Here is a 19315-nt window from a genome sequence, read left to right as displayed (position 1 = left end):
ACATTACCAAGTAGAAGGACCTCAGACACTGCTTGGCAGCCAGGACTTTGCAGGTTTTACTCAATGGTGCTAATTTTGTCCTCTGAACTCTTCCCTGTCCCTTCATATTTTCAGTCCTTACTTCCGTTGATCCTCATTCCCCATTAAGGGCAAGAGTGATGGTGGTGGTGCCAGAAGGTGACAACAAAACCCTAGTGGAATAAGAGGCCTGGGTTGGGTGGAGTAGAATATTGCAGCGGGGCAATGGAATGTAAAACATTCAGGAATTGGTATATAATACTATATCAAATCAATGTCCATTGGCTTGTTCCTAAGCCAGCGGTTCTCAACCTGGGTCGCGACCCCTTTGGGGGTCGAACGACCCTTTCACAGGGGTCGCCTAAAGACCATCGGAAAACACATATATAATTACATATTGTTTTTTTGATTAATCACTATGCTTTAATTATGTTCAATTTGTAACAATGAAATTGGGGGTCACCACAACATGAGGAACTGTATTAAAGGGTCGCAGCATTAGGAAGGTTGAGAACCACTGTCCTAAGCCATGCTCGAAGGGAGATAGGGCGGGTCTGAGTCAGAATCTGTGGCTGTGGTAGGAATGAGGACAACTATTCAGCATAGGCTCGGCTTTTTGGAGATGTTTTCAGTGTAACCGTTTTGGCTTTTTAAACAGAATTTTCTCTGGAAATGTACTGTGGTTCTTATCTGCATTTACAGATTAGTCTTCAACCCCCTTTCCCACTCAGCAAATATTATGTTGTCCTCCTTTGGTTGTTGGCTCAACTCTCCTACTCACCTTATTTTCTTCCCTCATTTTCCGGCATTCTCAAGATAGAAAAGTAACCCGTCATCACTCTTCGTGTCATCATGTCCTAGGGCAGATGGGAATCTCTTTCCACCGATCATAGCAGAACCAACCGGAATTGGTGGTAGGAGGTTGGGGAAAGGAAAACGGAGCTGGCATAGACACAGGAAGGAACTCTTTCAGTTCTTTAATTATCTAGGCAAATGCTCTGTTGGAATCCAGACCATTGGGGCTGAAACGTTTACAGTGGTCTTTGGAAGGGGTGAAGGAGCTTGGTAGTGTGGAGTAAATAATCTAGAGGGAAGAGTTCAATGAGAACCAAGGGAGACCCCTCAGAAAAAGGTATACGGATAACTTCTCTCCTTTAACAAGGAGTGGCCATGATTTATTGCTGCAGAGTACTTAGTATATATTGATATTAACTGTTGAATTGTAGTTATGGGTGGGAAGAACAGTTTTACTTCCATTTTTATTTCTCTGAATGTTTAGTTTCTGAAAGCTACAGGACATAATGTATGGACTGGACAGGGCCACTCTCTCTGTGATTTCTGCTTTTTTTGTTCATATTTCTTTATTTACTGATGGTTTCCAAAAGATTTAGCTTTCCTCTCCTGCTTTTCCCCCCTCTCCCACCCCCTCCTTCTTTAGAAGGGGGTTCTATATGAGAGTTTGTTGAAGATGTCCAGTGAGGCTGAAGTAAAGGGGCAGGAAAGGGCAGTTGACTAAAGAGCACTTTATTTCTTTGAAGTTCTTTGTAAGAAGTGGGGGTGTGAGTGGCTTGAATCCCCCATTGTGTTGGAGGGCAGTTAGTGGGGTTGAAGTATGACATAATATTTTAAAATTGGGGGGAGGAGAATTTCTCATAGAGGGTGGCACAATGCCTTTGCCCAGTGTTTCTATTTTGGGCATCTTTCTTATTTCTTCCAATCAAGGTGCCTCCTGCACACAACTTCCTATCTGTTCTCCCTAAGATGCCCCCTTTACATGTCATCACTCCTCTTTTGTAAACTCCTTTTCTACTCAGATTCAGACAGAGTTTGCAAGGGTAGACTAAATCATCCATGTAAATGTCCCTTGTTTAGAAATCATCTGTGTCTTAAAGAAAACTAGTCTCATTAAGAACTCCGGTGGGCTGCCAGAGTAACTGAAGTTTGGGGCTAGGGCTGGAGATTGGCTGTCAGGCCTCCTTGGACTTAAGGTCCCCTTCACTAAACTCAGCCTTGCTCAGTGGCAGAGGAAAAACCTGACCCTCTTTGGGCCTGAGTTCCCCATTCCCCACCATGAGATGGAAGAATACTACTTTTTCTTGTTGGTTCAGCATTGCTGGGCTGGAAGTATAGTCATTGTTGTTGTATTGGGTGATGTGTGCAAAACTGCAGGAGCTCACTGCCTGCAAGATGAAATACGGGGGGGAAGTGGAGGAGAGGGACAGAAGGAGCAATTAATTACTTGGTGTAGATCCACCCATCCCTGCCTTTCTCTCTTTAACCTCTATGTTTCTGGTTTGGTGAGTCCTTCCTACCACTCATAATGCTTTGCATTGGTGCAGGCTGGGAAGGGGGTATGGTCTCACAATTGTTGTTGTTGTTTTTTTGCATGCTTTCATAATAAAAACCAAGAAGAATGTTTACGGTTTTATCTTATTGATGCTGGTCTCAAGTTTCTTCTATGCCAGGGTAGGAGGGGAATGTGAAGTATTTGTTTTCAATTGGTCTTTTGCCCCTCCCCACCTCATACCACAGGGTTTGATTAGTACACTATTTTTTTGGGGGGGGGAGGGGAAGATGGAGGAGAGACAAGAATGTACAGTATGCCATTAACGTTCTCATTTTCAAATGCTATTAAAAATAGTGAGATATTGTTGAGAGGGACAGTCACCCTTTGCAACTTGGTGTATGGACAAAGTCGCCTTGCTTTAATGCTGGGATATTTTAAAGATTAAATGTACTACAATTTGGGGAGGAATTGGGTCATAATTATAGGTACTCCCCAGAGTTTTTTATAAGCAATGAGGGAATTTCAATTTTAGGAATATTTCAGATTACGTTTCCCAGGTAAATGGTAATCTAGAAGGAGTCCAGCAATGCCAACTATTCATTCCTCCTCATATCCTGTACTCTAACCTCAGGAGTTTGGGACTTACACCTAGGGTCTTGGGAGATTCGTTGGGATTTCCACAAGCCTAGCCAACTGCTAATACAGCAAGACTACAGCTATTCCCAACAAGATTTATTTGCTGCATATCTAGAGATTATGATATATTGAGTATCACACAATGAAAAGAATCCACGAATCTCTGAGTCTTGCAAGGAATCACGAGAAAGAAAGCATTTATTCCCATCAAATATATAAGCAGATTAAAATAAAAATTAGCATTGCAAATATACACCATATTAGTCATTACCTTACAAGTGAAAGAATTCCTAGTTGTTTGAAATTTCCTGTATAATACTTTATAACAAATTTGTAGTCTAGACCCTCTCTCAACTTCTAATTTTCTATTTTTTAGATTAAATTATTGTATTCAGCGTAGATGAAGCTATATTTAAGTACTAACAAACCTGAAATTTTAAAGGTTTAACACATACAGGCTTATATACAGAACAAATAAGAAGGTAATAGGGAGTTGAACAGTGCTTTTATAAAATGAAAGGAGGATAGATGGAAAGCCATATGTATGTATGTATGGTTGGAATGGAGGGAGAAAGTGGAAGAAAATATGTGGTCATGAACAAATGAATGTGATGGTTAATGAATATTGGAACTCTGGATAAACAAGAAATATGAATATGTGCTTGGATAAAATTCATTTTGCAAAATCAGAAGGCATTTTATGAATATTGGAACTCTGGATAAACAAGAAATATGAATATACGCTTGGATAAAATTCTTAATTTTGCAAAATCAGAAGTCATTTTAACATTATCTACAAAAATGATCAGCATAAGTTCATGACTTAGAAACATCATGGCAAATATCAGAAGGAACATCTAAAATTGTGCAACGGTTATTTCAGAAATGGGAGTGGGAGGGCAGAGTGTGGCAGGAAACTTGTCATATTTCATTATAAACCTTGAATGGCTTTAAACTATGTGTATGTATTACTTTGATAAAGTTTAATTTAGAAACCTAAAGATGTATACATCTGGTAATTATAACATGATTGATACCTGTAGTCATGTTTTAATAAGTTTGATGGTTTTCTTGGAGGGTACTCAGTTGTTTTTCAGTGATTTTAAACTTGACATTAGAGGTTAGTAAAGGTACAAATTCTAATATGAAAGAAGACTTAGGAGCAGAAGAGAAATAAGGGAGTTAAGGCATTTAACACAAAGAGTGGAAGGCAGATGGCTCTACCAATAGGCAAATAGAAAAAACAGATAAGAGAACTCCTCAAAGGGCAGCTTACATTACAGATCACGAGTAAGTTGTTAGATGCCTTAGTAGTCTGTGTTTACACAAGAGATCTTATTTAGTTGCAATAAAGGAAACTTGGAATTGTGTCCTGTATCCATGAGTATTCCAAATAGGAAGTGTCTGGCATTGTACTTGCTTCAGACTCATACATCCTTGTTTTCATAGACTATTTCTTCTTCTTTTTAAAAAAATATATATTTATTGATTTCAGAGAGGAAGGGAAAGGGGGAGAGAGATAGAAACATCAATGATGAGAGAGAATCATTGATAGGCTGCCTCCTGCATACCCCCCCACTGGGGATCAAGCTTATAACCCAGGCATGTGCCCCTGACAAGAATCGAACCCGGGACCCTTCAGTCTGCAGGCCGAGGCTCTATCCACTGAGCCAAACCGGCTAGGGTCATAGACTATTTCTTTAAAAAAAATTTTTTTATTTCACTAAATGTATTGGGGTGACATTGGTTAATACAGTCATATAGGTTTCAAGTGTACATTTCTATGATACATGATTTGTATATTGCATTGTATGCCCACCAACCAAAGTCAAATCATCTTCTGTCACCATATGTGGCCCCTTTACCCTTTACTACCACCCCCACCTGCACCTTCTCTTTATTTAAAACCATCCCCACCACCACCACCACCAACAGTATAACAATAAAGCCATAGAATAAATGATCACCTTTCACTCAGAGCTAGGATAATTGGTTTTAAAATGAACCTGGAAGGGAATTTCGATATACTAAATAAAAAATTTAAGGATGGAAAGAAACATTTTACAACAGACTAGATTCTCATTTATCTCAGGTGGCTTAGTTTGGGATAGAAGTAGATTAATTTGTGCATTGTCTCGCAGACATAGCTTTCATCAGAAACAAGAGAACTTGTTTTCAAGTCAGGTTGGACCAGAGAGTTTCCAGGTGATGCTGATGTCACTAGTCTGGGACCACACTTTGAAGGCCTCAAGATTGAGTCTTTGGTGTTTTCCGAAATCCCTGTTCACCATGTCCCTTGCTCTTTTAGAAACATGTCACACTTGGTGAATATCTAAGAAGCTCTGCTTGAGTCAAGTGCTTGGGTCAAATGCTCCAGATTCTCACACAGCTGTACTGCTGTTTCTTCCATAAAAGCCTTTGCTTTGGGTACAACTGGTAGAATGTGTGTGCCCCTCACTGAAAGCTGCCTCCAGAATGCCCTGCACAGACTGCCTTGCTTTCTTCCTAAAATTTTTCCCCATAAGGGCATAGAGGAAGGGATTGAAGCAACTATTCGCAGATGCTAGGGCAATGGACACATTGTCCCAGGATAGCAGAGCTTCCTCTGAGCCAATAAACAAAAAGAGGACTCCAAAAATGTGGTATGGGGCCCAGCAGACAATGAAGACAACCACCACCACTATGGCCACCTGGAAGGTTTTGCTCTGAGCCTTGATAGAGCGACCCCACATTTGGAAGATAATGAGACTATAACAGGTCACCATGACAATACAGGGCAGCAGGAAACCAATCACTAACCTAGTGATGGTTATTATCACCTGGGGTGTTGCAACTTTATTGTAATATTCAATGTAACCTTCAGTATAGTCCTGGAAATCTTGTGATGGCTCAATTGTGTATAGGGCATTACTAGAGGTACTAGAGAAAAGCTCTAAATCGGTAGAGAGGAAAGCATCAGAGTCATCCGGTGAGTTAATTCTGTGATCTTCAATGGGAAGGCCAATGGGGATTGTTGGGGAAGCCTCATCATCAGGTTTAATTAAATTATAATATGGATGTTGATTAGATAATCTAGTTGAATCCACAGGAACTGAATCTCCAGGAGGTCTTTGAAATGTTTCAGCATGGAGGAGCGTGGTACTTGTCCAAGGATGATCATTTCTTTGTGAAGAGAAAGCATCTGACCTGTCAACCAATTCTCCAGGCAACTGAACGATGGGGTTGTCAAGAGATGCATTTTCCGGTTGATCATAAGTGTAGTATGAATAATCTAATGAGCCACTCGTACCAAAATTGTAGCCACACATAGTATGGTTGTCTATGGTGAACATTTCCCGGTACATGAACACAGGTATACACATTGCAAAAGCCACCACCCAGATACATCCGCAGATAATGAAGGCTGTCCTTACATTGCGGTGATTCTGGCACCAGATGGGCTTGAGTACCAAAAGGCAGCGGTCCAGGCTAATGGCAGTCAGTAGGAAGACACTGGCAAACATGTTGAGGATGATGATGGAAGGAATGAGCTTGCATAGGAGCCAACCATAAGGCCAGTGTCCTTTGAGAGCCAAGTGAACCAAGGAGAAGGGTAAGGAGAGGCAGCAGAGAAAGTCTGCCAGTGTGAGATGGAGAAACCAAACAGTGTTCACGGTCCACTTCATCTTTAGGCCAGCCACCCACAGCACCAGCCCGTTGCCTGGCAATCCCAATAAGAAAGTGAGGCTGAGAATGACCATGGACAGAATTATTGGGGGTTCATACAAAGGCTGGGAGTGTATGTCAGTTGAATTGGTCTCATCCGGGAAATACGCCATTGCTAAATTTCTGCAAAAAGAGAAACAAACATATTTAAAGTAACATTATCTTTTTAAAAATGGGTATCTTGGAAATCTAACCTTCCCACATAATGATGTAGAACTGTACAGGCCCTTATACTGTTTTAGTTTGTATTCCTTGATTTCACATTGAATAACACAAAACTTTCTCTGATAGACTATTTACTTACTTATTTAAAAAAATTATATATACATATATTATATATATCATATATTTTATTTTAGAGAGGAAGGAAGAGGGCCAGAAAGATAGAAACATCAATGATGAGAGAGAATCATTGATTGGTTGCCTCCTGCATGCCCCACACTGGAGATCGAGCCTGCAACCCAGGCCTGTGCCCCAACCAGGAATCAAACCGTGACTTCCTGGTTCATAGGTGGACACTCAACCACTGAACCATGCTAGTCAGGCTCGGATAGACCATTTAAAATCTACTGTATCTATTTAAGTGTGTATCAAAATAACCTAATTTGAAAGTTTATATCAATGTAAATTTCTCCCTTTTTTTGGACTTTTAATCTCTCATTCTCCACTGATTACTTTCCTTACTTAATATTCCCTATTAAAAACAAACAAATGAGTCTAATGGACAAACAGTAACTTTTAATTTTTTAAAAAATATATTTTTATTGATTTCAGAGAGGAAGGGAAAGGGAGAGAGCGATAGAAACATCAATGTTGAGAGAGAATCATTGATTGGCTGCCTCCTGCACGCCCCACACTGGGGATCGAGCCCGCAACCCAGACATGTGTCCTTGACTGGAATCGAACCTGGGACCCTTCAGTCTGCAGGCCGCCACTCTATCCACCAAGCCAAACCAGCTAGGGCAAACAATGACTTTTATATTAGGGGTTCCCAACTTTAAATCCATGAAAGGGCTTTTAGAAGCCCCATTTTTACCTCAAATGATAGGGAAAATTTTAACTTTAATATTTTCATTTCCTTGAGGGCAGAGGTCCATCTGTTCCCTACCAGATTTTCAAAGGACTCACCACCAGAGAAAAAGGTCCTAGACTCAATTATATCTTTTAGATACAACATCAACTTTTCCTTTTGCTTTTCAGTTTCTCAAGAGTTGTTTACACCCTTGGTATTGATTTTTCTCACCACCCATTATTTCTTTCTTGTCTTTTGTTTTGTATTGAATATAACAGAAACAATAACTTTATATTAACAGAAGCAGAAAATATGCATAAAAATATAGACAAATAAGAATAAGAAGCCCTAACCGGTTTGGCTCAGTGGATAGAGCATCGGACTGCGGACTCAAGGGTCCCGGGTTCGATTCCAGTCAAGGGCATGTACCTTGGCTGTGGGCACATCCCCAGTGGGGGGCGTGCAGGAGGCGGCTGATCTATGTTTCTTACTCGTCAATGTTTCTAACTCTCTATCCCTCTCCCTTCCTCTCTGTAAAAAATCAATAAAAATATATTTAAAAAAAAAAAGAATAAGAAAATAGCCCGGCAAGGGTGGCTCAGTCGTTGAGTGTTGACCTATGAACCAGGAGGTCATGGTTCGATTCGTCAGGGCACTGCCTGGGTTGTGGGCTTGGTCCCCAGCATGGGGCTGTGCAGGAGGCAGCCAATCAGTGATTCTTTCTCATCATTGATGTTTCTATTTCTCTCCCTCTCTCTTTTCCTCTCTGAAATCAATAAAAATATATTTAAAAAAAGAATAAGAAAATAAAAATCCCATATTCTACCAGTCATTGATTATTACTTTAGCACCTTAATACCTTCTGGATCTTTTATATACATATATGTGTGTGTATGTGTTTACATTCACACTTGTATATATGTATTTATATTTTTTGTTATGCACAATTTAACAAAATAGATCAAATGTACATATTGGTTCGTGAGCATTTTTAATTGCAGTAAAATACATGTAACAAAAATTTACCATCTTAACCATTTTTAAGCATATAGTTCAGTAGTGTTAAGTATATTCACATTATTGTGCAAAATCCAGGACTTTCTCACATTGCAAAACTAAAACTCTATACTATTTGACAACTCCCTACTTCCCTCTCCCCCAGCCTATGGTAACCACCATTCTATTTTGTTTCTATGCAGTTGACTACAGTATAGGTGGAATCATACAGCATTCATCTTTGTTGTGACTGGCTTATTTCACTTAGCACAATATCCTTAAGATTCATCCAAGTTATAGCCTGTGTTGGAATTTCCTTCATTATTAAAGTTGAATACTATTTCATTGTATGTATTGGTCACATTTTGTTTATTCTTTCATTGGTCAATGGATATTTGAGTTGCTTCAACCTTTTAGCTATTGTGAATAACAGTGCTATGAATGTGGGTGTAAATGCATATTGTTTTATAAACTGCTTTCTTTTTTTCAGTTATCAGTCTCCACATTATACAGTATGATTGTACCTTAAGGAATACTCAATCTTGATTCAATTCTTCCAACTGTCCCCAAAATATCTTTTATAGCTGATCTGCCCACAATTATATCAAACTTAGGATCACACTTGCCTCAGAATGTTACGTTTCTTAAGTGTCTTAATTTAGCCTAGTTTCTCTTTTTCAAAGATACTGGCTTGTTTTGTGGTCTGTTGTTCTGACCACTCATTTCTCAACCCTGTGTACTTTGCCTTCTGCTCCTATCACTTCATTAAAATTACCTCTAAATAACAAATCCAAGCATCTTTTTCCCTGTCTCCATCCTCTAATATAATATGTATCATTTGATACATTAACTCCTTGACACTCTCTTCTTTTGGCCTCTGTGACATTGCCCTCCCCTAATTCTGAATGTACCATACTTTATAGTTTTCTTGAACAGCTCACTATTCCAAATTAATGCTATTTTCTGTACCTTAGTTAATGAAGTTTACTTCTATCTGAAATTATGTTCTTTACCTTAACCTCCTCTTTCCTCCATCTTTAATTTATACCTGTTAAAATCCTAGTTATTCTTCAAGATCAGTTCAAATATTATATTTTCCTTGAAACGTCCTCTAATAATCCCAATCAGAAATTAATTCTTCAGCCTCTTAATTTGTGTGTGTGTGTGTGTGTGTGTGTGTGTGTGTGTGTGTATGAGAGAGAGAGAGAGAGAGAGAGAGAGAGAGATTTGAACCTCTTTGCATAGTCTCTGTGCAATGACACATTTTATCTCATATTGAAATTATTATAGTGGCTGTCCTATTTATCATACTGGCCTTAAATTTCATGACGGTAAAAATGAGTCTTGCTCCTAAAAGCTTGTTCCACAGAATTTAGCACAATGCCTTATATGACAGAAAGATTAAATATAACTTGAATGGATTGATGTTCATTTGGGGGGGGGGTACTTTTTAATCTTTTTAAACTAAGTTTAAAATTCTTATTCATTTACTCCAGTAAGGATGCCGTCTCTTCTAACTTCCTCTTTGTTTTCCAGTTCCCAGTTTAGTAGCTGTAACAGCATTTTATGTTTCCCTTTATAAAGGCCCAATATATTTTGTCACTTGGAAGTAGTTCTGCTGAGTTAACCCAATGTTGTCATAGAATCATAAATATTTAGCAGAAGTTAAAGTAACTGAGTCAACAAAATACTTTAAAAAAAGTTATCCTCATTCCCTTTCCCTCAGCCTTATCTATTCAAATATTCAAGTCCTGTTAGGGTCTCTTCTTTTCTTTTTGTGCATGACAGTGACCCTGATACCACGTCCTACCCCAACACACACATTCATGCATAGATCCATAAAACACCAAGAGAAGGAGAGAGTCAGAGAATGCTAGGACTGAAAATAAACTTAGCAATCATCTCTCATTGTCTCTATTTTTATTTTGCAGTTTTTTTGACACTGATACTCAGCAAATGAGTTGACTTTTACACATGCAAATAGGAGGGTTCCCAAATCCTAGGTCCAATAGCTGTCAGGCTGATTCTCTCTCTCTCTCCCTCTTTTGACATTTAGTGTTGGGCCTGTAGGGCAACACAATCCTTGAGGGCCATTTGCGAGTCCCGCCACAGGAGAACAAAACACCAGGAAAAACTTGCAGGGCACCAGGTGTCAGATCAGACCACACAAGTAATTGGAAACTGTCCTAAAGGCACTTGATCACACTCGAGCATTCCATCTGCATTCCAAGCCCACCAGCTCAGCCCCTAGACCAGTGATGGTGAACCTTTTGAGCTCGGCGTGTCAGCATTTTGAAAAACCCTAACTTAACTCTGGTGCTGTGTCACATATAGAAATTTTTTAATATTCGCAACCATAGTAGAACAAAGATTTATATTTTTGATATTTATTTTATATATTTAAATGCCATTTAACAAAGAAAAACCAACCAAAAAAATGAGTTCGTGTGTCACCTCTGACACGCGTGTCATAGGTTCGCCATCACTGCCCTAGACCCACCAGTGACTGCCTATAAGGATGAAAGTCCAGCTCCTGGGTGCTGCTCTCATTGACCCAATGTCCCCATGGCTGGGTGCTGTGCAGCCCTTGCCTTGGGATATCCTAACCCCCACCCCCTTCCCTTAAATACATTCATTTTCCTTTACTCACCGACTGAGATGGTTGTTTAGCCTGCCTGCATCCACCATCCACCATGTTCACCTTTCGTTTTGGTGGCTTGTAGGGGGATATCCAGAAGGGAAGCTTTCTTCCTTCCCTTCCCCTCACCCCACCCCTACCCTCAGAGACTTTTAGTCTCCGGGTCTAACAGCAACCAAGGCCTTCCTGACTCCCCAACAGCGGCAGGAGTGCCAGATCATCAGACCTTCTGATTTCTACTAATGGGTGAGTTACTTCATTTTTGGTAAGAGGGCACTAGGGGCCAAGATTCTCGGCTCCCCATGGGGCCACCACTTGCGGGCATGGGTCAGCCTTTTAAAAGCCTCTACTGTGGCTGCCACTAGAAGATTCCGTGACAGGATAAACTGGGCTTGGGATGGGCAAGATTGCTCTAGGCAGCTCGCCGGTGGCAAGCACACGTCCAAGCAATGGAGGCACACTATGAAAACCACACACCGCCCAAATCGTTGTCCAAAACGCCCCGTAGGATTTTATTTGGGGGACTGTGAGATTCAGCATGTGAGTTTTGGCATAGCGGGGGCACCCCTCTTTATCCCTAGCCACTGGGGGTCACTGAGTCCCGAACAGAGTCTTTTCTAGTCATCGAGGGATGCCTCCTGGAATAAGCTTCAGCACAAGGAAGGGGCAGCAACCAGGCTGGGACACTGGCCATTGTTTTCTCCCTGCAAATGCCCGTATGGCAGTAACACCATGGGCAATTCAACCTCAACCCTTCCTAGGGACTCACCTCTGGCCTGCCTTTTACAGACTCTTAAGGCCCTCCACTTAGGAGAATTAGAATAAGCCACTCACCTCTGGCCTGCCTTTTACAGACTCTTAAGGCCTTCCATTTAGGAGACAGAATTAGACACAAGTGCCAGTTTGGCTCAGTGGATAGAGTGTCGGCCTTCGGACTGAAGGGTCCCAGGTTCGATTCTGGTCAAGGGCACATGCCTGGGTTGCGTGCAGGAGGCAACCAATCAATGATTCTCTCTGATCATTGATGTTTCTATCTCTCTCTCTCTCTCCCTTCCTCCCTGAAATCAATAAAAAAAAATTAAAAAAAAGAGAATAAGCTAGTCACAGAATTAGACACAAGTGCCTCTTTTTTTTATTGCAATACAGCATGGCCACACATTGTCTAATTTATTTTTTAAAATATATTTTTATTGATTTCAGAGAGGAAGGGAGAGGCAGAGAGAGATCCTGTATGCCCCACACTGGGGATCGAACCCACAACCCAGGCATATGCCCTTGACCGGAATTGAACCTGGGACCTTTCAGTCCACAGGCCGATGCTCTATCCACTGAGCCGAACCAGCTAGGGCCCATGACTGCACGTCCGGAGATCTGGCCCACTCTTAAGTATCCACCATTCTCCAATTGGATTTATACTGCCACTGCCTGGGCAAATGGTCCGAGATTCCCTATGTTCAGGGCTTCTTTGAGCTCCATCACCACCCTGAACTCTGCTTCTCCTGTCCTACTGTTTATGCCTCCACTCCCAGCCCCCTAAAACCACACGAAACCCCTGATTTTGCCTTCTTGCCACCTCCCTTCCCAAAGAGCAACTTTCTTTACTACAAAACTGCAAACACATGACGGTCAGGCTATTATCAGAAACAGAACTCATTACCACACAATTTAGCATGTTATCTCTAAGAAAAAATGTGGCAGTTTTATTTTTTTAAAAATTTTTTTAAAAGCATGTTTAATTTTGTTTGCCTTTTCACTTTCTTTTTAAAAAAAATATATTTTATTGATTTTTTACAGAGAGGAAGGGAGAGGGATAGAGAGTTAGAAACATCCATCAGCTGCCTCTGCACACCTCCTACTGGGGATGTGCCCGCAACCAAGGTACATGCCCTTGACCGGAATCAAACCTGGGACCCTTGCGTCTGCAGGCCGACGCTCTATCCACTGAGCCAAACCAGTCAGTCAAAATGTGGCAGTTTTAAATCCAAGCTGCTGGAGGCCTGGGAACACGCAGCGGGGCCTGCTCCCTCCTCTCCCCGCCTGCCTTTTCTCCAGCCTCATATGCCTGTACATAATTTTCCAAAGTCTTTGTAACTTAAAAGCTTTGGAGCATTGCTGAGTTAAATGATAAATATCTAGATATTCTAAAATAGCATGAAATTCCAAAACATTACTGCTAGACAAGTTTTAAGTTCACCTGATTATAGCTTTTGTTACAGAAACTCTATAAAGTAAATTTGGAGCAGTTGATGTAATGTCTAGTGCTTTGTTGAAGGTGTGTTTCTTGAAGTGAGTGTGTTTCAAATGTGTTCATAAATGTCAACCTAAGAAATGATGGTTTTTATGGTCTTCATGTATTTGTATGTTATGTGTAATGTTTGGATGGCACTACTAGGGTATAATGTTTTATTGGCCTACAGAAATTGAATACTTACATAAATTCAATAGAATCCTATAAAGTAAATTTGGAGCAGTTGATGTAATGTCTAGTGCTTTGTTGAAGGTGTGTTTCTTGAAGTGAGTGTGTTTCAAGTGTGTTCATAAATGTCAATCTAAGAAATGCTGGTTTTTATGGTCTTCATGTATGTGTCTGTATGTTATGTGTAATGTTTGGATGGCACTACTAGGGTATAATGTTTTATTGGCCTGCAGAAATTGAATACTTAGATAAATTCAATAGAATCCTATGGTCTAGACAAAATATTTAATATCAAAACTGGTTTAAGTTTAATTAACAGCCTTTAAAATTCTTACCATTAAGCTATATAGCTTTTGTGGACGAAAAGGAGCCACATGCTAACCTGACTAACTCAAGGAAGGCCTGCATGGTGGCCTTGCAAATTCGTAGACCTAAAGTAACCACAAAGGATGGTCTGAAGTTAAAACCTTTTCATTAAAAAGCAGTTTATAATGGGTATTCATGTCCTAGGCCAATATCTTCCCTGACAAAGATCAACTTCGATCTTTACTGAGCTTGTTGTCTTTTTGCATCTAAGATAGCATAACTTATGAAATGTCAGGGTAACTTGTAACTTCCCTTTTTCTGACCGAGAAGGGCACAACAAATGGTGCCAGGGCACAGATCACCAATTCCCTCAGTATTATTGTTGTTGTTATCTTATTAATTGTTGACTGTTAATTATGCCCACCTATGTAAAAGAAGCACATGTCTATCATTTAACTTTTTATCCAATTCCAGAGGTTCCATCCCCCCTTTACTTTCTCCAACCTCCCTAATCTATACCAACAAATTTCATGTAACCCACTTACATCTCCCCCTTTGATGGTAATTTATAAAAATAGGTGAAAAATCACCTTTCTCTGGAGCATTATCTCAATGTGTTGAGATTCTGCTTCCCAGCAATTGATGATAGTTTGACTCAAATAAACTCACAAAAATTTTTTAAGGTTTGAATGTTTCTTTTGTTAACATTTTGTTCTGCCTAGATTTACAAAAGATTTAAAATATAATATGTTGGTTAAGTATATATGACAACCTTCCCAAAGTTTAAATTTCAAAAGACTTTTTCAACAGAGAAACAACTTTGAGCTATTCCATGGGCCCTGGAATACCTTAAGGATTCATTCTCTCTCCTAAATTTTTAAACTAATTAGGCCCATTTAATATGCTTGAAAAATTACATGGGAAGTTTTGCCAAATAATAATACATATATCTTTTTGTTAATATGAATATTCTAGAAATTTCAGTCTCCTCTAGGAAGGAACTTGCAAAGATTCAGAGTCAAGTTCAAAAGGAAATTTTCAGGAATAACAGGTTTCTTGTCAGTGACACTGGACAAGCCTAGAGTAATGTTTCCCTATGGGAAGCATCTGGCAGTAGTACTTCAGATGTTTGCAATCCACACATTGGGGCATTTATAAATTGTCTCCAGTGCTCAATACTTTTAAAACCTTGCATCTTGTTTGATATATATATATATATTTAAACTCTAAACTTTATATTGTTTTTTTATGTCATTTCATAATAATTATTATTTACCAAAAATTGTCTTATGTGATATCCTAGAGAAAAGCAAGATTCTTTGTCAATTGTTTTATGGTCAAGTCTATAACAATGTCACTCAAGTTTGTCATTTACAGACCATCATTATTTTGCTCTGATGCATTTACCAATACATTAGTTAAGTCTTTGGAAAGATTCATAACAAGGATTCTGACTTACTCTAAATTATAGGTTTCTAAGCAGGTCAGGTCATCTCTTTAAAATATAAGAAAGCTTGTTTTCATTCCCTAGAACAATTTGATAAATTAGACCTTCATAAGCAATATGGAAGCTTTTATATTTTTCTCCCTATCTTATCCCTCCAGAATTTGGTAATTCTTAATGAGTAAGTCATGGCAATAAGTTTCTTTGCATGAATTCAATAACACCAATTATGGTTTTATTAACCAAGACTTTGACTGGAATGTTATGTCTGAGAGAGACATGCTTAGACTCTGGGCATCACCAGAAAGCATTCTCAAAACGGATGGAAGCCAATCAAAAGTCACTTACAAGAAATGGCCTGGTACCTTATTTGATCCCGTGGTTCATGGCAGTCTTTCCAGGTAAGGAACAAGGGTTGCTTTCCTGAGAGATGGCAAGGAAGGAACCTCAAGACATCATTGGGAACCTCAAAAACTTGAGGGATTCACCCCATTCTACAGGTATTGCAGGCAAACTTGGTGGCAAGTAGGCAGCTCATCATCTTTGCCCTAGAGGCTAATTAAGGCTCAATCTTGAGATTCCAGCAAAGCAAGTTTTTGAAAGCCTATATAATCAATTGCTATTCTTGTGTTCATGCAAACAATCAGGCCATATTGAAACTAAACTAAGTACAGTAAATAAATTGGTCTTAATTTGGCTATTTAATAAAAATGAGGGTGATTTTAGGGGGGGAAATGTGTTTCAATAGATTCCATACACACAGTCGCAATGTTAGACTCTAGTTCAGTTCATTATCTTCAAAGTTTTATTTTTCACCCGTGAGCTAAACTAAACTAGATTCTGAATTTTTTCCTAGTTTTCATAAATATTTGGCTACAATCCTCCAAACTAATGTCTCTTTCCTTTCACCACACCATTTGTCATAATTCTTGTTGTTCTAGCTTTCCCCAATAATACTAAAATTTATAAAACAGTTTGTCTCCACCAGGTTACAAGCCCTACTTGTACTCAGGAGATACCACCCATATATACCATCACAACCTCCTTTTATGCCCAGGCCTCATCTTCCCTCTGACAGAGAGCAAGGATTTTTGGCTCTAAAGGAAAATATCTCCACCTTCCAGCAGATAGTGTCTATAGAAGAGACCTGATGCCCCCTTTTCTCTGAAAGAATTCGGGACCAAAAATCTTTATGGGGGGAAATGTTAGCCAGACCCACAGAATGTTAGACCCTCAGAGCAAGGACGATGGGCCAGATGCAGAAACTCACCTGGGCAGAAAGCTCCAGATGCCTAGCAAGGGACAAAACTGGGAAAACAAGAACCTCGCTCCCAAGGTAACCAATCCTCACCTTTCATATCACTAGTCAGGCAGGTTAGACCCCCTGACATTTTCTTGCCTAAAGATAACATCTAGGCCTCAGTTGTATTTCAGCTGCAGGCCCAGAAAAGCAGCAAAACTAGATAGGTCACTCTGTGACTGCCTCAGGACCCAAATCACTCCTCAGGTTTCCTCAGCCTTGGGTATCACATATAAACTCTACCCAGCATCTTAATCAAACACTGACTGTAATTAATGGTTTGGCATGTGCTAGGGATTCCCCCCCCCCCCCGCCACGTTCCTTCTTAGCAGGAGACAGAGCTCTACTCAAAACATGGACGATCAACATGGACAGGACCCTGGGGCGTGTTTGTCACCACTCCAACTACTCTGAAGCTGGCAGGGGTAAAGCCCAGAATCCATCACACCAAAGTGAAGAGGGCGCCAGAGGGGAAGAATGGGTGACTGAACCCAGGGAACACCTCAAGGAGGGACCTATGTAGAATGGCCCTTTCCATCTTGCCTAGTAGGACTTGGAACACCTATTGCTAATATACAGAATTATACTCATTCTATTCATTTTGGGAAGAAAGTCACATACAGGGACCTTTATGCTTTGGGACCCACTGTCCTGGAAAAGGGTGTAGGATTGTTTTCTCTTAGGGTTGCTATAGTAGCTCCCTGTGGCGAATGTTGGACTTTTACTAGGTGTTCTAGTTATTGTTTTTCAGTCTCTAGTAACTACAATATGAATTGTTCTGATAATTTCACCCCTCCTTACAGCAATGGATATACTAAGCTGCCAGCTGGTTGGCTTCTGATATGTGGGGTAACTTTATTCATACATGCCCCCCCTTCACCTTTGGTATTGTTAGCAAAGGGAAAGGTTCTGAGAGCTGCACAAACTGAAGTATTAAAGACTGACAAAAGCAAAATTCCAATATAAAGCAATTGAGTCATCCAGTGTGAGCTTTTTTAAATATCACATATTATCTGTCTTGAAATGAAGTATATATAAATCAGAGTTTTAAAGTCTTTCAGAATAAGATGACTTTTTATGATTCTTCAAGTGTTTTGACTATAAAATACCTCTACATTTAAGATAAATAGAGAGTAAACTGATGAACAAAAATAGACCCAGAGACATAGAAACAATGAGCAGACTGTCAAACCTCAGAGGGAAGTCAGAAAAGGGTGGGGGAGGAATAAGAGATCAACCAAAGGACTTGTATGCATGCATAACCGATGAACACAGACAGTAGCGGGGGAGGGCATGTGCTGGGGGTGGGAGTGGCTGGGGAGAAGTCAATGGGGGAAAAAGGAGACATATGTAATACTTTCAACAATAAAGAATTTTAAATAAAAAAATAGAGAATTTATTTTATTTTAAATACTGAGTTGACTGCAGTAACTAAAAAGATAAGTAAAATTTAAAACTAAAATTCAACTATGATAGGAAAAGTAGATTCCAGAATCAAATACTAATGATAGGAAAAGAGTCAGTAGCAAGAAGGAATAAGAAAAAGGATAAATAAAAATAAGAGAAATAGAATAAGAATATATATGCACATATATGTATATAACAATGTGTCTCTATATACTAGGCAATCAATGATTTGCAAAACAAAACTTTTGGAGAAAATGGAAATCAAAAGTCAGAAGGTGAATCATAGCTGATTTAAGAGAGGGGGGAAAATGACATAAAAATTCACTATTAGTTCAGAATGAATATATTAAAAGCAAAGATATATAGAATGTGGAATATTTAGAAGAAGAAAGGTGCACATGTAGAAAAAAGAAATGATGTATAAGTTGGGAAGGAATAAAGGGAAATAGAAGATAATGACCCTGCAATCATCATGTATAATAAGCAAAACAAACTAGGCTCAAGTCATCAAGTGGGTCTAGGGCAGCGGTTCTCATATTGTTTTTGTGATTAATCACTATGCTTTAATTATGTTCAATTTGTAACAATGAAAATACATCCTGCATATCAGATATTTACGATTCATAACAGTAGCAAAATTACAGTTATGAAGTAGCAACGAAAATAATTTTATGGTTGGGGGTCACCACAACATGAGGAACTGTATTAAAGGGTCGCGGCATTAGGAAGGTTGAGGGTTTCTTACCAGAAAGCTGAGACAGTAGCTGAAGGCTTTAGCACGGATCTGGAGCCCTCCACCTCCTGTCTGTCGCGTCCTCACACTTAATAGAGTCATGAAGTATGTTTAGGAAATTTGCTGAGCTCTTCCTCTTTCTTTTCTCTTTTCCTTTATGTTGATAACCTCCACATTTTTTGACGACTATTTGACTTTACAGGAAGTGTTTCAAAATGAGTCATTTCTAAATGTTATCAGATAAGAAAAGTAATAAACAGAAGTGGGAGAGCACACTTCTCAGAAATTTTCTGCAGGACACAGCATTGTTAGGTAGAGAATACTCTGTTCATAAGCTACTCACTTTCTAAATGTTTGCTTTTGTTTTGTTTTAGAAATGCACCAAAATGACTCTATGGTATGTGAGGGTGAAGGTTG

At 39.5% G+C, this 19315-nt stretch overlaps 1 protein-coding gene across 3 annotated transcripts; it reads right to left on the bottom strand.

The window, feature by feature from the left end:
- Positions 1 to 4811: 4811 nt before the first annotated feature.
- C3AR1 (complement component 3a receptor 1) lies at positions 4812 to 19062 on the bottom strand. 3 transcript variants are annotated; one of them, XM_005862751.2, is made up of 2 exons: positions 18911 to 19062; positions 4812 to 6769 (listed from the first exon to the last, which is right to left on the bottom strand). In XM_005862751.2, exon 2 carries the CDS (start codon positions 6757 to 6759, stop codon positions 5323 to 5325), a length of 1437 nt encoding a protein of 478 aa, XP_005862813.1. In that variant the 5' UTR covers positions 6760 to 6769; positions 18911 to 19062; the 3' UTR covers positions 4812 to 5322. The 3 variants fall into 3 exon arrangements, with proteins under 3 accessions (XP_005862813.1, XP_005862814.1, XP_005862812.1); XM_005862752.2 differs by lacking the exon at positions 18911 to 19062 and adding an exon at positions 15807 to 15859; XM_005862750.2 differs by lacking the exon at positions 18911 to 19062 and adding an exon at positions 11305 to 11659.
- Between the last annotated feature and the right edge of the window lie 253 nt (positions 19063 to 19315).

This window comes from Myotis brandtii, unplaced genomic scaffold, assembly GCF_000412655.1.
Source record: "Myotis brandtii unplaced genomic scaffold, ASM41265v1 scaffold1667, whole genome shotgun sequence".
NCBI lineage: Eukaryota > Metazoa > Chordata > Mammalia > Chiroptera > Vespertilionidae > Myotis > Myotis brandtii.
This window is presented reverse-complemented; position numbering and strand designations above follow the sequence as displayed.

Coding starts and splice junctions, on each gene's coding strand:
- C3AR1 (XM_005862750.2), bottom strand. CDS start 11,342: ATGGTGGATGCAGGCAGGCTAAACAACCATCTCAGTCG. Junction 6,770..11,304: donor CTAAACAACCATCTCAGTCG/GTGAGTAAAGGA, acceptor CTCTTTTTGCAG/AAATTTAGCAATGGCGTATT.